The 20730-nt window shown below is 41.0% G+C and overlaps 1 protein-coding gene across 12 annotated transcripts in view; it reads right to left on the bottom strand.

The window, feature by feature from the left end:
- The window catches only part of trps1 (trichorhinophalangeal syndrome I), a 212488-nt gene that overhangs the window by 180382 nt on the left and 11376 nt on the right, over positions 1 to 20730 (bottom strand). For all 12 annotated transcript variants that reach the window (XM_078216469.1, XM_078216460.1, XM_078216467.1 and 9 more), the window contains one exon: positions 19658 to 20306. In XM_078216469.1, the coding sequence (XP_078072595.1) occupies positions 19658 to 20306 (649 nt within the window). The remainder of the gene's footprint in view (positions 1 to 19657; positions 20307 to 20730) is intronic.

The following is a 20730-nucleotide window of genomic DNA, read 5'->3' on the forward strand; positions in this document are numbered from 1 at the left end:
AGTATAGAAAAGTATGAAGTACCTGGAGTTACAAAGGTACAGTTTGCATAGAATCACATATAACCACTGTTAGAGAATTTAAACATGTATTTTTTGAAAACATACTGTACTCTGTATTAAGAGCATACACCTTGGCTAATGACACTCTCGGGCATGATGGGATACAGCTGAGCAAGCAGAACCACATTCCTTAAAAACAATACAGCTACTGAGAACTCTCTTATCAGTGTGGCTTTCGCAGGTACAGGTTTCCCTGATGGTAGAATGAGTGGAATAATTCAATTTTCCTGATTAAGGGTTGCTAAGTAGACAGTGAGAAAATAACTTTTGAACTCCATGGACCTGCATATTTGGGTAGCTAGGAGACAGTGGGAAAAGAAATTTTAAACTGTACGAACTTGCGTATTCTCATGCTGCCAGAGAGTGAAATCTCATTGGCCAAGGTAAATGATTCATACTAAAATGATTGGCTCACATCCAGCTAGGATAACAAAAAGTGGCAGACAAATGATTTTTGAAAAATTATAATTGTACTACTGATTACAATGCAAATTGGAATAATTTTGGGTTCTCCAAATTATTCTCCTACGTGCGTGGACAACAATAAGGTACGTCTTCAACCAGAATTACTGTCTCCATGAGTTCTTTGTATTTGCTGAGCTGTAATTAATAAAGAGAAATCTCTCACATGAAAGCCAGCATGATAAATAGGTCTATGAAAAGCTCCTACATAGAACCAGCTCTATTTCATGGCAGCTTTGTTCACTACAGGCATGTGCCCAACTATTTAAATCCCAGCTAAAAAGTCAATGCTTTTTATCACTTTCTCTTGAATTTTGGGGAAACCTCAGGTAAGACAGAAATAGATCCTGCAGGTTTTTCTGGAGATACTTGAATAGCTACCGAGTGCTCTGACTGCCATTTTCCAATCACATTCTACTCACTGCATTAGTCAGTCATCAGACTTTTGAATGGACCTACCATATATTAAGCTGATCTTTTTCTACACCCCAGCCATGACTGTAACACTACATACTGCACGCTCTCCTTTCCTTCTCCCCTATGAACAATACGTTTTGTCTGTATAACACAAGAAATAATACTTTTCACTGTATCTCATTACATGTGACAATAATAAATCAAATCAAAATCATCAGACTCCACTTGGGCACTATTCAGAACCAGCATCTTCACTCCTCTCCATTTCATGAGAACAGCTTATATTCAAATACCATTTTCATTTATTGCACTCCCTATAGTTGAGGCAAGGGCAAAAGGCTATTTTGTGCTTTAAAAATAAATTTACAGTTTGAAATTGCAAAGTTAAATTGCTTTCACAATTGAAATTAAGTGCAAGTTTAGACTGCCAGAGTATTCACATCACATTTTGAACAACACTAAGGTACAGAGCAAATATAAGACAGCTAGATTGTCTCCCTCCCCATCAAAATGCTTTTAGTCAAAATTCAGTTGATTCGCATCCACTTTCCATTATTGTTAATCACTGTGTTCATAACTGTTTGCTTTGAAGCAAAGTAATCTGTAAAATACAGTACTTTATTATATAAAAAAACAACAAAGGGAACCATTCAAAACCACATAAGGAAAATCCTATAGCCATAACCATATGTGTTATTGAAGTAAGATGTCACAACAGCTTATTAAAACATTGAGGTTTTCTGTTAAATGCCTAAGGAACATTAATGGATAATAACAGAGACAGCTACAGGACAGAAGTGGTCCAAAGCCACCTTAGATCATGGATAACAGTGGTCAGCAACTCAAAAAAAAGAGAAACCATTTGTTCTGATCAGAAGTTGAGAAAGAAGGAAATGAAAAAAACCTGTACATGAATAGAGCTTGCTCTTATGAAACTCGTTTGTAAGTAGCACAGCCTGTATACCACGATCTCTGAAACAACACACATGGCAAACAGCGCCCTCACTAATAGAGAAATCATATAAAACAAAAAGCCTGCACTATAACATACGGTACACAGACCACTACAATGGCTCCACTGTCTTTTGCACATCATCTTTTCTTCCTGAAAGCTTTCTAAATCCTAGAAAGACCAATAACCCTAAAAAAGTCAGCCTCAGGTTGAGCAAATTCAGAAAATCTGAAGAACAAACTACAAATCGTACCACAAACTGCTGCTTGCACTAAAAAATTGAGAGAAAATTAATTGGAATATGCTAAATTTAATGATGTATTTCAGATAAAAATTTGCTTCATTTAAAACAAAATTAGAGAAACTGATCTAATAAAAAAACTCTAAACTTGGACAAATTTGAAAATGTTTTTGGTAGCCTTAGCTGAGAAGTATTAGATTCAAAATCAAATCCCAGGTTTCAATTTTTTTATACATTTGGTGACATAACAAAGAGTAATAATGAACAGACATCTCATGAACTTGCCTGTACTGGCAACTCCCAACAATTATAATTCCTCAGTACTTTGGACTTGGTGACTCTTTCTATCTCCCAGCTAGTGGCTATTCCTACATGTTACATTACAACGGTTAGCTCCATTGTGAGGGTGAGAAAATTTGGAGAGCCAACTGACATAAGAACATGGGAATTAGGAGCAGAAGTAGACAAATTCAGCCCTTCAAGCCTTCTCGGCCATTCAATCAGATCATGGCTGATCTCTCCCTGGTCTCAAATCCACCTCCCCACCTGTCCACTATGTCCCTTGATGCCTGACTGAGGTACAACATCTCACTAACTGAAAGAGGTGGGACAAAGGTATTGAAAAGGAAAACAAAAATTGTAAAATTTTGCAAAATAAAGCTGGAGTAAAATTGAAAGATTCTGAGAATATTTTGAAGCACTCGATATTTTGGTGCATATCATCTGATGCTTTTTATGTTTTTGCCTCAGTATAGTATCAGTTACTTTATTCAGGATTTCAGATTGCTTGCTTCTTCAGGACTTTCATTATCATAAATCTACTGGGCAGAATTGTCAATTTGGTTTTAACTGTTATTTTGTGTAGTTTTAAATTATGCCATAGAATATTGAAGTCCACCTTTACCTCAGTTGATGTGCTGCTCCACCATCAGTATTAATAGAATCATAGAATCCCTACAGTACAGAAGGAGGCCATTTGGCCCATCGAGTCTGTACCGACCACAATCCCATCCAGGCTCTATTCCCAAAACCCTCATTTACCCAGCTAATCCCTCTGACACGAGGGTCAATTTACCATGGCCAATCAACCTAACCCGGAGGAAATCCACGCAGACACAGGGAGAAAGTGCAAACTCCACACAGACAGTGACCCGAGGCTGGAATTGAACCTGGGACCCTGGTGCTGTGAGGCAGCAGTGCTAACCACTGTGCCACCATGCCGCCCTTAATAGGCAGGGAATGTTTGCACATGACAACAGTGTCACAAAATGGCATTACAGCTGAGTTGCACCTTCTTTCTCCTTTCCCAACATTAAAAAGGTTTTAATGTCTTAAAATTGTAAGACAGAAAAACTTTACAATCATCACTGCCTTGAACAATTTTCATCCCTCTACTGTCATCGCAAAGAAACACATGATTTGATTATGGTCACATTGTTGTGCTGTTGCATTATGGGAGTGACTACACTTCAAAAAGTACTTCACTGACTGTAAATCCTGAGGTTGTGAAAGCAGCAAAACTTGCTGTATTTCTTTTTTCCATTTGAGACAACCAAAGTAAATACTAAATTGAAGATGGTTCAATGTTACAAATGCATGGTCTGCATGCCTCCTTGGGGATCAACTGATGAACATGGCCGGTGCTCGTCCAGTGATGTGAGGTGAAAGTTCAATGTGCAGCAAGAGAGCAAAAGATGATTCTGGAAACTGTTTCAAAGCACACAGCTGATCTGATAGAGGGGTTGGATGAGACAATGAGTTAGAGCACTCTCCTTTCCGCTCTGCTGCTTGGGTTCGAGTCCAGCTTGGCCAGACAGGATGAAAATCTACTCTATTTTACAGCTGTTAAGGTATTGAGAAAAATGATTTCAGACGCAGATCTCCAAAGCAGGTCCCTGTAGATCTGACTCCACTTATCAAAGTTTCCTCTACAACACAGAACCAATGCAGGATGTATAAATGAATAAAGCAAATGTGACAGGATTTTCTTTTCTATGTATGTATCTGTGTTACTGCAGTTTAAATGGATACAGATGAAAGTGGTTCAATACGACAGGGACTTTTGCAAACGCTCCATTCTTTGTGAAACAGACACCAATATTTTTTCGATGCAAATCAATAGGGTTCATAAGATGTTCCGTTCATGCTTCTCCTGAGCAATTTGTATTTAAAGAACTTTAATTTAAGTGTTGCAAATATACAATGGCAGACACAATTGGAGGGGGGGGGGGGGGGTGATTTTCTAGCCGTTCACGCCAGCAAGATTTTCTGATCCCGCTGAAGTGAACGGAGATTTGGCTGAGCGCCAAATTCTCCATCCTCACTTGCAGTGGCGGCACAGAGTGAACGGCCAGAAAATTCCCACAATGTGCTTTAACTGGCTATTACTGTAACACTACATTCTGCACCCTCTCCTTTTCTTCTCCCATATGTACTCTATGAATGATATGTTTTGTCCGTGTAGCACACAAGAAACAATACTTTTCAGTGGATATTAATACGTGACAATACTAAATCAAATCAAAGTAACTATCTTGTAGGTTAAGCGCTGATTGGAAAGTGTATTACAACATACTCTATCAAAAGGACACAGACTGCATGGAGTATAGCTTGAGAAGGGAAAATATGATGTGCACTTATTCACACAAAACAAATAAATAAGGAACAATTTTTAAAATTCTAACAAATAATTACATTCAGAATGTAGTGACTGCAGTTATGTTGGCAAATGCAATGGTTATTCTGCCTCAGCAACATCCCATAAACATTAGTAATGATGATGAATCAGTTAATCTGTTTGCTATGAATTGCTGCTTGAGAGGAGAATATCAGTCAGGACACCTGAAGAATTTCCATGTGCATCTTTGGATATCACCATGGGATTTTCAACCTCCACTTAAGTGGTCGGAAGACAACCGCGACAAGGTAGCGCTCCTTTAGTACTGAACTGGTGTGTCAGCCTCAATTATACATTCAAGTCTTGGTATGGAACTGGAAACCCAAAATCATCCTATCCAGCATCAAGAGCATTAGCAACCAACCAATCAAACAGAAACTTAATATTAATTAAAGGTATTATGCAATCTCCCCTGATGCCTCATTGGCAAATACAAGATGCATTGTGTGAAATGGAGAGATGCAAACAAAGAAGGGTATTGGGTTCAATTCCTTAGGTCCTCAGATAGCCACTTGGTTTCAGTTAGTGAATAAAAACCTGGGAGGAGACAGTCTAGAAACCGGGGTTCTTTTCATTGGAGCAAAGTAGACTAAGAGATGGGCTCTTAGAACTGCTCAGAATTATAAAAGATAGGGTAAACAGGGGAACATTTCCACTGGGTATTATCTTAAAACATGCACCAGAAAATAAAGGTAGAAGTTAGACTAAAGTTAAGACATATCCATGATGTAGCCTTTGAGACTCACGTTGAGTTTGGTAGCTTGAGATTGTGACCTTTCTTTGCCATGTTAAACTCCTTTCTTTAAAATATTCCATATTTGTATTGCTTCAATGTAAACCCAACCACTCTGCCCCACCCTCCACATCCCACACTCTCACAACAGGCCATCAGTCTTTTGTTCTTAAAGTTGCTTCATTTTGATGCAATCTCTCACAGCTACACTTAAATATCTAACAAATTCTCCCTTTCTTCAATACTGACGAAGAGCCAAAAGGACTCAAAACATTAACTCTTTTTTCTCTCCTTCCAGATGCTGCCAGACCTGCTGAGTTTTTCCAGCATCCTGTGTGTTTTTCCAGTCATCTCCTTTAAGACATATGCTACCCGAAGCAAAAAAACAAAATTAAGTTTTAAAATGGAAAACAGGAAGTTATTAAAAATTTAAGAAAATTTTAAAGTGACGAGGAACCAGCAGGCGATAGGTGTGCGCAGAGAAACATTTCAGAGAATGGATTCAAGCAAGGTGGGCGACACATTTGCAACATTTACATAAGCCAGGACACCAGTGAGAACATGAAAGGAAAGTTAAGATTTTCATTTGCAAGGAATTATATTGGTCTGGATGTTGCAGTCTGCAATGAAGCGATGGCAATCACTGACCTCGAAGAAAGCTGCAGTTAAAGATCTAATGATCACTGTGATGTGGATTTTCCCTGTCCAGTCATCAGTGTGAATTTGGCGCCAAGTCAAAGGAATCTGCAGACACCCAGCAACAGTTATGTCACCAATATGGAATTCAGACGGAACTTCTTTACTCAAAGAGTAGTGAGAATGTGGAACGCGTTGCCACAGGAGTGGTTGAAGCAAATAAAATAGATGCATCTGAGGGGAAGCTGGACAGGCAGAAGGGAACAGAGAGCTAAATATTCAATTAAGATTAGGAAAGATTGGAGGAGAATCCAGTGGAGCATAAATCCCAGCGTGCACTGGTTAGGCTGAATGGCCTGTTTCTTTGCCATGTATTCTATGTAATCACTTAAATATTCTTACAGAGAACAAACAATCAGGAAGTAAAATGCATTTTTGTCCTCAACAGTGGTTAGCACTGCTGCCTCACAACGCCAGGGACCAGAGTTCGATTCCCGGCTTGGGTCACTGTCTGTGCAGAGTTTGCACATTTTCCCCTGTGTCTGTGTGGGTTTCCTTCAGGTGCTCCGGTTTTCTCCCACAGTCTGAAAGACACGTTGGTTAGGTGCACTGGCCATGATAAATTCTCCTTCAGTATACCCAAACAGGCGCCAGGGTGTAGCGACTAAGGGATTTTCACAGTAACTTCATTGCAGTGTTAATGTAAGCCTACTTGTAACACTAATAAATAAACTGTAAACTTTACTTTTAATTGAATGTTACAGAAAAAGCAACAAATAATTGGGACATGCACATGGAATTCAGGTAGAAGCTGAAATACTTTTTAAAAATGTGTGATTTTTAGCATAATGGACGAATGTGACATTCCACAAATATAAACTTAGGTTCTCTGGGCTGGAGGGGGTTTTCAGCAATAATTATGAATTTAGGAGAATGTTAAAAACTCAATTACACTTCATTCAACAAGATGTAACTTTCTCAAGAGTGTTTGCAGCACAGCAGTGGTGCAAAAGGACAGATTTTCAGCAGCTAAATAATTTCCAATTGAGTCCAGTCTGGGCAGACTTCAGCAGAGCCCCTGCTATAGAGAAACACAAAATCACCGACAACACCTCTTGGATTTCTTTGTTTAATTATGCATGTACAGACTGTAGACTAATGGGTTAGTGGGATAATGTATGTGTGACATCAAGGGCAGGATTTTTCAGCAGTACTAACCACTGTGCCACCCCATTGGAGAGCATTCTATCACGCCCCTGGCTTGTGCCTTGTAGGTGGTGGGGGTTCTTTGGGGAGATAGAAGGTGAGTCACTCGCTGTAGAGTACCTAGCTTCTGAATAGCCACAGCATTTATATAGAACCAAAACTTCTTTCTTACATATTACTTAATTTATAGTTCCTTTGCAAGTGATCTTTTAATATGAAAACTTCCCATAATGTGTAAAACTACATTTGATATTGATAACAAAATTAGTGTACTAATGTGTTGGGACTTGGACTGATTGCACAAGGGCTAAATTCACAACCCATACTCTAGCCTGAACTAATTTACAAATGTTATACCTTACGAAGCACAGTTCAGTAGCATTGTCCCATAGCAATGTTTAATAATGAAGTAATAATAAATGTTCTGCTGCATCTTGTGCTACAATAGATGCAGAATTGATTAAATTGATTGATGTAGCCAAATCCTCTAATCACTGCTCAATCCTCTATTATTTATTTGCAAGCTGTTTTAGAAATGTATTAATGTTTCTCCGTATTAATGCCCGCTGATTTGATCAATAAATGGCTTGTGTTCTTTAATATAAAATAGAAGGATTGCATGAGACCTCTTGCTTATTTCACATGTAAAATCTATCAATAGGAACTAATGCAATGGATGTGGTGCTCAGCCATCTTCAAGGAACTATGAAGTATTTCACAGAAATGCAACTCAGCACAGTTTACTGATAAATGCGAATTCAGTATTTGCTATAACTGTTTCAAATACTTTAGATGAAGATAACCATGCATGACCTTGGCCCAAATGTTGCTGGGAAATTGGCTAAGTAAAAGGGAGACACGAAAGGTTGATGGGATACGTGGCTAAATTTAAGAGATACTACAAGATATCACATAGGCAGTTCTGCCACAGGATACAAGACAGCAGGAGGTCCCTGAACTTTAAAAGGTGGTCATTAAAAGTTTGAGGCGCCAGAGATCATAGAATCCCTACAGTGCAGAAGAGACCATTCGGCCCATCAAGTCTGCACCGATTCTCCGAAAGGGCATCTTACCCAAGCCCTCTCCCTTGTCCTATCCCTGTAACCCCACACATTTACCATGACTAATCCATCTAACCTACACTTCTTGGAACACTAAGGAGCAATTTAGCATGGCCAATTCACCTAACCTGCATACCTTTGGACTGTGGGAGGAAACCCTAGCAGACATGGGGAGAATGTGAAATGAACAAGTGGTTGTAAACACTCATCACATGGGAGGTAGGAGATAACGATTGTGAATGACGGGAAGCCATTAACATGGAGATCTGTGGTAATCTGTCAGAACAGAGGAATGCCAGCAGACACACAGTCCCAAGGAAGATATGAATATTGTCACAGACTTGGACAAATTAGCAATAACCCACAAGAAGAACCATTGTGGAAGGGAGCCTCAAGCTTTCGGCTCAAAGATGGAGTTCAATCCCTGTTCATGCCTGGCCAGTACAATTAGATGGTGACATCTCCACAACTTCACTGGAAGTCTTTAGATAAGTATTGTTTGTTTAAAGCTATGCTGAGGAATTTGTAGTGATAGAAAAGGATGTTGAAGCATTTGTGCTTTTTAAACAGGGTATAATTGACTCTTTTTTCCCTGTAGTAATGATAAGCATTGGAATTTTATAGTTTGTTTAATAAAAAGTGATTTGATTCAAGAATAACGGTGCTGTGTCTGTCAATCGACTAGAACAAGGTTCTCAGTCAATACATGGCACAGCCACAGTTATGCCATTCATGTCTGAACATTACTCTCAATCAAAAGGTTGTGGGTTTGAGACCATTCGAGGGATTTGAGAAGAAAAAATCTAACCTGCTATTCTAGTGCAATACTGAGGGAGTCTACACTATCAGAGGCTCAGTCCTTCAGACTGAGAAATTAAACGGAAGACTGCAAGGGCAAACAGGCAAGTGCAAAATATTCAATGGTACTATTCGAAGAAGAGCAGGTTGCGATCTCCCCAGTGTCGTGGCCAACCTTTAGTTGTCAACACTACAACAGATCATTCAGTATTAATTTCATTGTTGTTTGTGCAAACCTGCTGTTATGCATATTGGCTGCTATATTTTCTACGTTACAACAGTCACTACTCTTCAAAGGTATTTAACTGGCTGCAAAGCACTTTGGGACGTCCTGAGGTCACGAATGCCACTAAGTGAATGCGAGCCTCTCTGTTCATCATTGAACAAGACAGGCAAATGGTGATGATGTCTGCACATAATCAAACTTCATCCTTGCGGATTGGAAAATAAAACTGGGCACAAGGGACACAAATAAAATTCCAGCTGCTGATTCAAATTTTCCCTTCAGGTTTCGTCACCATCCCCAGTTACACTGAACTTCTAATTCTCAGAAGCTGAAACACAGTCGATTGCTTCACTGCCTGCCAAGCCTACAGCAATTTCCCAAGGCAAAGATGGTCCATTGTCAGGCAAACACTGACAGCATCAACTTTTGTGCAATACTTTAAAATAAAACAGAGCAGTCAGATGGGCATGGTAGTGTGGCTGTTATGTTGTCATGATGTGGCGATGCCAGTGTTGGACTGGGGTGGGCACAGCAAGAAGTCTCACAACACCAGGTTAAAGTCCAACAGGTTTATTTGGAATCACAAGCTTTTGGAGCGCCACTCCATCACTCATCTGAAGAAGAGGCAGTGCTCCGAAAGCTCGTGCTACCAAATAATCCTGTTGGACTTTAACCTGGTGTTGTGAAACGTTTTACTGTTATGTTGTCGGCCTTGTAATCGAGATGCTTGTAAAAATGGAGCATAAATTCAAAGCAGATCGTGGCAGTTTGAGAATTTGAATTTGGTTAAATAAAATCTGGAGGCACCAGTAAATGTGTCCTCAAAGCAGTCAGACTGTCATAATGTCAGCTGGTGGAATTTAAATTCAATTAATAAACTAATTAATCAATTAATAGGGCAGCACGATGGCAGAGTGGTTAGCACTGCTGCCTCAACTCCAGGGACTTGGGTTCGGTTCTTGGTTTGGGTCACTGTGTGGAGTTTGCACATTCTCCCCGTGTCTGCATGGGTTTCCTCTGGATGCTCTGGTTTCCTCCCACAGGTCAAAGAGGTGTGGTTTAGGTACGTTGGCCATGCTAAATTACTTAGTGTCCCAGAATGCTCAGGTTAGAGGAATTAGTGGGGTAACGGGGGTAAGGCCTAGGTGGGAGTGTGGTCGGTACAGACTCAATGGGCCAAATGGCCTCCTTCTGCACTGTAGGATTTCTACAATTCTATGAAATCTGGAATACACAACTAGTCTCAATAATGGTGACCATGACAACTGTCACTGATTGTGGCAAAAACCCATCTGGTTCATTAACGTCCTTCAGGGAAGGAAATCTGTCGTCCTTACCCAGTCTGGTCTACATGTGACACCAGACCCACAGCAATGTTCTCTGAAATGGCCTAGCAAGCCATTCAGTTCAAGGGCAATTAAGGAGGGGCAACAAAGGCTGGCCTTGCCAGTGATGCCCACATCCCATGAAAAAGGGGGAAAAAAACAAAATCAAACAATTTCACTGATGTCCTGTCGGAACAGAAAACTTTCCTTGTTCTGGCCTCTGCGTGTCTTTAGTTCCATGGTAACCTGGCTGATTCTGAACTCCCCTCAGATGAGGCTTATAAAAGCACACTATTGTATCTAAGTACTAGAAAGGAACAGGACTGCAGCAGTTCATAAAGGTCCACTGTCATCTTCTCAAGGACAATAATTTGCCCTGCCAGCAATGTCACATCCGGAAGAATGATAAAACAACTACACATTTTTCACTGTTACAAACAAACTTCAGCTTTGTGTCATGATTTCTTGTATATGGGAACATAAAGTCACCCAAAGCATTCTTGATTGGGGATTATAAGACCATTCACTTATTAGTTTCTGCTGTGCAACATTTGCAGTATTACCCAAGAGTATCTGATGGGATCTTAGTTTAATGTTCCATCTGAAAGACAGCAACTCAGACATCTTCATTACTGCAATAGAATGTCGGGCTAGATTATGTACTCAAGTTCTGGAGTGGGGCTTGAACCCATGACCTTCTGACTCTGAGGCGGAAGTGCTACTATTGAGCCAAGGCTAACACCTTGGCTGAAACTGAAAGGACTTCATCCCTATACACTTCTTTAAAATTCTGGCACTTCAAATGTCACACATGGGTGGGTTTGCACTAAAAAGTCAGTCACGAAGTACATATGAAGGCTTGGCTAAATTAATTACAGGTCTGTTGGAATCTGAACCTAAAATCTGCAATTTCATCTACTCCTTTGTACACCACACAGTCAAGTTCTCTACATCCTTTTGAAAGCAAACCAAAAGACATTTTGTGACTTTCAACTGAGGGCTTCATGGTCCTGAACACAACAGAATTGCAAATAGATTTAGCCAAAATGGAAATTTTTAATTAATTGAATTGCTAATGTATGTAGGTGCATGTATATCACTCAAAATCAGTAAAATCTTCATGCCAAGTGTATCTGGGTTGAGGCCTTCTAGTCAAAGACAAACCCTATAATAATTTTGTTTCTGATATTCTGCAAACAAGATCCAATCAAGCTTAGTGCAAAGACATCCAAGCCATCTTACAGCAGCTCCAATGAAACTGCAAAGCCAAATAAAAACCATTTGTCACATATTGATATTTTGTGAATCAATTCCAATTGATTCAAACAATCTGGGTGCATTGAAATCTTGATCAGATCTTTTGTAAAACAGCTCGACTCTGAGCTGCAGGAATTCTTGCTCACTTGCATTACATCTGAAAATAGTCTCAAGAATTGGTAAAGTGATATGTAAACCTTTGCAAATTAGGAAATCATAAGAGGCACCAAGGAGACAAGCAGCATGGATGATGCAATTTCTGTCATGCAAGACACCATTTACCATCCATTGCAGTATTAATTCCCAAGGGAAGCTCTGCATTTGCTGTTCGTTAGCAGTGCAGGGTTGCTAATCTGACCTCCTCCAGTCAGAGAGGAAAATTAGCAGAGCTCCCACTCTTGTGTCTACCAGAAAATCCCTGCTATAAAGTGCACTATGGATTTTGAGTGGAGCCAGAGTCAGGTTTAACATTCTTTGTTAACTGTCCAAGTCATGTAATCATGGTCAATGGTATAGACGTGCATTTGGTACTAGCAGAATACCATACTATGTGACTCAGCACCTTCAGAGGTTGAAGGAAAGGGGAGGATATCCCCCACTGCTCAAAATCATGCTGGATGAGGTTAGTTAAATATTTGCCCACAAAGTCACTGTTCTCTTGTGCTATGTCCACAATAGTAAAGCAAGTTTCAAAAACGTGTTTATACGTCCCAATAGAAAGTGACCATTAATGACAAGCAGTATAATAACAGAGAATTTATCTTTTTTTTAAAAAATAAGCACAATAAGTGTCTTGTTGCAATATGTAACTGCGGGCAAGACACAGAGAACACACCTTACATATCACATTGCTGTTCATTTGCAAATAATCCTCATGATGTTTGCATCTTCCAGTAAGGGTCTGAGTTCAAGCAACTATCAGAACAAAGCTGACTCACCAATTCGGAGATGAGTAAGTGTGGTATCGACGGAGTTGTCAGCTTTGAGATAAAATGTGAAATCAAAGTCGGGTTGCCTGTTTCAGTGGTTGTAAAGATCCGATGACACGATCAAAAGAGCAAGATACTCACGCAGTGTCCTATGAAAATTCTTCAATCACCTAAACTGACTGGTCACCCTGTTCATTCACCTGCACCTTAGGGATTGCAGTGGTTAAAGAAGACAGCTCACCACCACCTTCTGAAGGGCAACTAGGGATGGGCAACAAATGCTGATGTACAATGCCCACATCCCATTAATTTTTTTAAAAATCATTTGTTTGTTGGACATTGCTATGGGCAGACTATTTTTCTGGATTTGTTTTCAGGATGTGGATGGTCTTGGTAAGGCAGCATTTACTACCCATCCCCAGTTAAGTTGACAAGGTAGTAATAGGCCTCACCTTGAACCAATGCAAATGTGTTGATGATGTTCCCAAGAGGGAATGAGGTGCTCAGCCACTCTTCAAGAACACCCAGCCTCTGTGCTCCTTATCAGAGCATTGATATGGTTTGTTCAGTTAAGCTTCTGCTCAGTGATGACCACCAGTATATTGTTGTCAGTGGTGGCAGTGATATTTAAAAGGCCTAGGGAAGTTTTGTTTATGTCAGAGGTGATAATTGTCTGATATTTATGCGACATGCATGTTATCTGTCACTTGACAGACTAAGGGTGAGATTTTCTGGTCTCACGCGCCACGAGACCAGAAATTCTGCTCAAAGTCAAGGACATTTTGCTGGTCCATCAAATTTTCCATCCCGACCGCAATGATTCCTCCGGCAGGCAGGACTGGAAAATCACAGCCTGAGTATTGATCTTGCTGAGCTCGCCAAGGATGCTGTTACAGAATGCCCTATCACGGAGGAGCTGTGAAGGTGGCAAAACACTTTATAATCACCAAAGTATGGGCCCACGGTTAACCTTATGACAGAGGGAAGATATTTAAAGACAGTTGAGGCAAGAATGCTACTCTGGAGAACTCGGGCTCTGATGATGTCCCTGACAACCACAGGCACCTTGCACATCAGGCAAGACTCTGGTCTCCAAAGCACTTTCCTATTGACCTCAATTTCATGGAGACATTTTCATGCAATACACAGTTAAAGGCTCCCTCAATGCTGAAGTTAGCCATTCTCATTTCTCCTCTGACATTCAAAGCTGCAATGAGTTCAAGAATCTCAAACTGTTTGCCAATATGACAACGAATACACTTCAATATGAAATTTAGATGTGGGATACTTTGGGGTATCTTGATTAATGGATAAGGCACTAAATAAATTCAAGATCTTTCTTGACGACAACACTTTACTGCAAATAGAATGAAGGGGAGACATTTAATGCAGAATTTTCACCCGGATATGGAGGGGCCAGCTAGTTTTCCAGCACCATCCTCCCCTAGGTCATTTTCCTGGAGGTGAGATTGTGGGAGGTGGATCTCCGGCCCACAAGTGATAGATGGCCAATTAACAGGTCAATCACCAGAGGCCAACTGATCACATCTCTGACCATAGGAAAGGTCTACAGAAAGGTTCCAAAATGGTGGTCCAACGGATGCAGCCATTTGTTGATTCAAAAGTTTTCAAATTTGGTGAGAGGGCACCTCGAAATGGAGGTTGCCTCTCCCTTGCCTGCTGCAGCTATTTCTATCCTGGAGGGTCTCCTATTGGTCATCCAGCTTCAAGAGCCCACCCATCATCCTGAATTGGATGCCAAGTATACCATCCAACCACTGATTGGCCAATTCAAGAAAAATCACTGCTGGGTGATTGATCGCAACACAGTTCAAGCTCATGCCAAAAGAATCCTGATCCAAAATCTAAAATCCTGCCTTTTGTCCCAATTCTCAATGGTCTCGAGCTAAATGTTAAATTATTACACCAACTGGCTGATTTCATTATAGCATTTTTTCAGGGCAGTGTGAGATTACGTGCTAACGCCTAAAGTGATCTGGTTCTAATATGGGAGCAGCACTCACCATTGGCAGGGGATTGGAGAGAATGCTAGAGGGATAATTTCATACTTTGCCATCGCTTCACTGATTTAGAAAATATGAATGGAGGAATATTTTAAAGTCCAATCTTTATCGAACAAGCCATTAACTGATACAAAGCAGACAAAAAAAATGAATGTTCTCTCAAACGAGTCTCACCAGTAAAACCCTACTTTTCAAAGAAAATAATGATCCCTTTTGTCCTCTCGCCCTGATTTTAAAGCATTCATTGAAACAGCAAATGGCAAATGAATTCATCTGTAGGAACCTGAGCACAAGAAGGGAAGAAAAAGAAATAAGCATCTGACTGGTATAATCAGCTTTCTGGAGTGCTTCAGGAAGTTGGCCACTTCAATTATGTAGGCGAACCACACCCCACCATACCACTGGGCTCAGTATCACTCAAAATGGCCCACTTAATTTGCATGTCATTTCAACACAAATACTCAAGAAAATTAAAAGCACGAAAGCAATTTTTTGCTATATTCAATAGTAGCAATCTTTGTGTTTTCTTGATCTGTATATGTAATACTGTTAGTGGAGGATCCCACTTTCAAGTGTTTGCACTTCTAACATTTTTCCCAAATGCTTCACAACGCTTTAAGCACGCAACAATTTCATGCGATGGCCCATGCCTGGACCAAAACCAAAAGAGAGGCAAGTTACAACGATCAACACTTTCTTGCTAAAATATTCACTAAAAATCATTGCAATATTTCTGAAATCATAAAAGGAACAGTTGCCAGTCTAGACGCAAATACAAATCATTGTTGGAAGTGTCTACCGTAATGAATCACTTCTCATTTTCCCTGCGCTTGCCACAACCAGAGAATTTTGAATATTTGAATAACAATAAACATTGTTGATTGGTGTTAGACTAAAAATGGCTTTTCACTGTATAGTGTTATGCTCTTGAACAACAAATGTTCCTGAAGATAACTTTTCATCTCTTTCTTCACCATTATCACCTTAAGGCCATATCAAATCCATGAGTAAGATGACCAAACTTTCAGCCGAACGAGGAAAAATGAAAGCACACCATAAAGATTAGCATCATACAAATAAGTCTAAACTACTTGTATTATGTTTTGTATGTTTCTTTGATGAGAACATTCATGAATGATTTAACCCAGAAAAGCAGAGTAAATAATCTGGTAACACAACCACTTCATCTGACATAATTTATATTATATCTACAATAATGAATATATTCATTAGTTTTGAGACCTGGTAACAATTATCAGTGGAAAATATTTAATGCCTCACAATGTATTAAGCTGATCTTTCCCTTCATCCTATCTGTAACTGCAACACTGTATTCTGAACCCTATCCTTTCTTTTTTCCCTATGTACTCTATGAATTGTATTTTTTGTCTTTACAGCGTGCAAGAAACAATACTTTTCACTGTATCCTGATACATGCGACAATAATAAATCAAATCAAAATACCTTAGTTATTTCCACAAGAATATCTTGAGCAATAAAGTTGCAAGTGAATTCCAGTAATCAAGAACAACAATAGAGATCCAAGGAGAAGTGATCATATTCTGTTTCTTTATATATGAGAATTATTATAAGTGAAATAACTGCAGTGAAATGAAAATCTATTTATTTTCTTATATCTCACTACCATCGCTCTTAACCCATTCTTTCTCTCTAAAATTATTAGGGGATTCATCTGACATCCAGTACAGGATGAGCAGAAATTTCCTCCAATTCAAATTGGGAAGGCTGTAGCCATTGTCCTGAGTCTCCATTCCCTTGACATGGATTTCATACCTGTATCTGGCTACTGACTGAGGCTGAACCAGATTATTTCTAACCTTAGTGCCACACTTGACCCAAGGTGAACATCCAACCGCTCAACCAAACCATCAACAAGAGCTTCCACCTCCATAACATTGGCCTGACTCTGCTTCAGCACATTTGTTGCTCAAACCCTCATCCACACCTTTATTTTCACTGGACGTGATTATCCCCAATGCACTGCTCGCCAATCTCCCACTTTCTACCTTCAAAGAATTTGAGCTCATCAAAAACACCAAATGCCATTCACTCCTCATTCTGCTGATTTATGTTCATTCCCTTCAGTAAAGCCTCCATTTTGAAACTTATCTTGTTTTCAAATTCATCCTTGCCACTCCCTGTCTCTATAATCTCTATGTGGAGATGCCAGCGTTGGACTGGGGTAAACACAGAAAGGGTTTTAACAACACCAGGTTAAAGTCCAACAGGTTTATTTGGTAGCAAATGCCATTAGCTTTCGGAGCGCTGCTCCTTCGTCAGATGGAGTGGAAATCTGCTCTCAAACAGGGCACAGACACAAAATCAAGTTACAGAATACTGATTAGAATGCGAATCTCTACAGCCAACCAGGTCTTAATGATACAGACAATGTGAGTGGAGGGAACATTAAGCACAGGTTAAAGAGATGTGTATTGTCTCCAGACAATTCTGTAACTTGATTTTGTGTCTCTGTGCCCTGTTTGAGAGCAGATTTCCACTCCATGTGACAAAGGAGCAGCGCTCCGAAAGCTAATGGCATTTGCTACCAAATAAACCTGTTGGACTTTAACCTGGTGTTGTTAAAACCCTTACTGTCTATAATCTCCTCCAGCCCTACAACCCTCCAAGATATCTGCACTTCTCCACTGTAGCCTCTTGAGCATCCATAACTTTAACATGTAAACTTTCAAGGTCATGCCTTCTGCTGCCAAGGCAGGAAACTCTGAAATTGCCTCCCTAAGCCTCGTCACCTCTATGAGTCGCTCTCTCAAGATAATCCACAAAACCTAATTATTTGACCAACCTTTATTCATCCAATCTAATACTTCTTTGGGTGGTTCATTGTCAAAATTTGAGCCGATGAAATGCCTTGGGGGGTTTTGTGTTAGAGTTTTACCTAAGCATAAATTGTTATCACATAATGGCCTACATCTCCTCATTTCAGAATGAGATGAACAATGCACCAAAGTAAAAACAAAGTTAAATATCTTCAAACATTCCTTACACATTTAAGTCACAAACTCCTGCAGGGCAAAAGAACAATAGCTTTCCTGTTGAGGTTCATGATTTCTCCCCTTATTAATAACCAAGTATATTTAATTACATTGGAACATTAAGTGCATTGAAGGAAGCTCTACTCCTCCATCCACCTCTTACAAAACTTTAGCACCCACCTGGACTTTAATGCTCAAGTCAGAAGTCCTTGAGGTGGCTATGAATATGCTATAAAACAGATTTTTGTCTTTTAACATTTAAAAAAATCACTATAGTAAGTATTGGCTTATTTTTCCTCACTGTAATCAAGCATGTCATGTCATAATTGTGCTGCTAGGCAATGACCATCTCCAGGGGAGCTTCCAACCATCTCCCCTTGACATTCGATGGCATTACCATCACTGAACTCCCCACTATCAACATCCTGGGGTTTACCACTGACCAGAAACTGAACTGGACTAGCCATAAGAATACTGGCACTACAAAACTAGGTCAAAGGGTAGGAATCCTGCAGCGGGTAACTCACCTCCTGACTCCCCAAAGCCTGTCCACCGTCTACAAGGCACAAGTCAGGCGTGTGATGGAATACTCTCCACTTGCCTGGATGACAGCAGCTCCAACAACACTCAGGAAGCTCAACACCGTCCAGGATAAACAACTCATTTGATTGTCACCCCATCCAGCACCTTCAACATTCACTCCTCCACTGCCGACACAAAGTGGCAACAGGGCATATCATCTACAAGATGCATTGCAGCAACTCACCAAGACTCCTTTGACTTCACCTTTCAAGCTTATGACCTCTACCCCAAAAGACAAGGGTAGCAATGCATGGCAATAGCACCACTTGCAAGTTCCCCTCCAAGGGGAAACTTGTGATTTGGAAAGAAATCACCGTTCCTCTACTGTTGCTGGTCAAAATCCTGGAACTCCCTAACAGCATCATGGGTGTACCTATACCACATGGACTTCAACAGTTAAAGGCAGCAGCTCACCATCACTTTCTCAAGGACAATTAAGGATGGACAATAAATGCTGGCCTAACCAGCAACACCCACATCCCATAAAAGAATAGACAAAATGTAAGCGTTAAAATTATGACAAATCTGCAACATCATGCCTGTGTTATCCTATCTCCCTTCAAAATACAATAATGATGTGGCCTCTGGTTTACAAGGTATATTTTGTTCCTTCCCCATGCCATTTAAACAAGTGCGTCATAGAGAGTCACCCTCTCCTTTGGTGGAAAGCTTCAGGGAGAAGGGCACAACTAGAGCAACTGCAACCTTATGATGGGCCTCGAATTATTGGGTGATCCAACCTGCATCTGTTAATTCTTCCCTAGTTCACAACGGCTGCACCACTCAAACCAAGAAGCTTCCAGCTTCAGTCTTTGGTTCCTGTTGAAATAACATCTCGGTCAAGAAGGGACTGTTCCATGGACTTCTCTGGTTCCTGAATTACTGGGGCAATCCCCTGTTATGCAATGTGGCACCCCTGACAGTGAACTAGGGTTTGACAAATTTGATATCCCTATGTAGAAGCATCATTTTAGAAGCAGTTCAGGGGACACACATGTTTGTGTGTGTGCATGCAGGTAACAAGCAACAAGTTGAGAGTAAGTGAAGGCAGCCTTACCCGCAGTAGAGTCTGTGACTCCTCCCTCGCCTTGTTGAGTTCGCTGCTTGTTGGATACTGTGGGGTGAGAGCCCGGGGCTTGTCCCGCTCTCCTCCCCCCGGGAGCTGCTGCATCCCAGCTGGGAAGCCCTTGGGGTCGGCCGCCTGCATCCCATAGACCGGCCGCCCTGCGTCCGCTTCTTCCGCAGCCCTGCGGCTGTTCTTGTGGCTTTCCTGGCTGCTGCCGCCTGGGGAGGCGGTCAGGAGTCCCAGGGCGGCCTGAGCCGCCGGGTAAGGGCTCCCCTTGTGCAACTCCCCTGCTGCTTTCCTGCTGTCTTCCCTGGAGGTGTCAGGCCAGCCTCTCCCCTCCTTGTCCTCGGCTGCTGCTGTGGCGGGCGGAGGGTGGCTACTGCTGCTGCTGCTGCTATCGGACGGGGTGGGAGTGCGGTGCCTCATCTCCTGCTCACCGCTCAGGGAGTTGTGCTGGTTGCTGGTGCCGGCTGTTGGGGTTGCTGGTGCCGCTGGAGGTGGCGACTCTCCGCCGCTGGTGCTGCTGCTGCTCGCCAGCTCCGGGAGCGCACAGTGGGCTGTGTTGAAATGCTCCAGTAATGCCTGAGTGCCCGGGGCGCTCCACTTACACTGGCGGCACTTGTAGCAATTATGAACCCTCCTAAAGCACACAAAAAGATAACTTGAGGGGTTAAGTTAAAAGCAACATTCATTCCTTGTATCGTTTGGACAGAAATCCGCGCAATGTTGTCTTTTTTAAAAAAAGTTTCATGCAGTTGAGAAACTTTCAAAATTGGATAAAGTGTTTTATTTAATCTGTTGGAGTGTGGCGACAAGGGGATTTTCACAGTAACTTCAATGCAGTGTTATATAAGCCTACTTGTGACACTAATAGACAAATTTAAAGTCCATTGAAGTGGGAGCAAAGGAATAGATAGTGCCCAATTTAGAGTAGAGGCAGTCAGTGTTATTCTAACCCTGACAACGAGGTTGGTTGCTATCTAAGGAATAGCCCAACATGCACACCCCAGCGTGAATGCAGGAAGATTTGTCTTGGTGGCATGTCTTCCAAACTCACCAAACTA

Source organism: Mustelus asterias, chromosome 7 (genome assembly GCF_964213995.1).
Source record: "Mustelus asterias chromosome 7, sMusAst1.hap1.1, whole genome shotgun sequence".
Classification (NCBI taxonomy): Eukaryota; Metazoa; Chordata; class Chondrichthyes; order Carcharhiniformes; family Triakidae; genus Mustelus; species Mustelus asterias.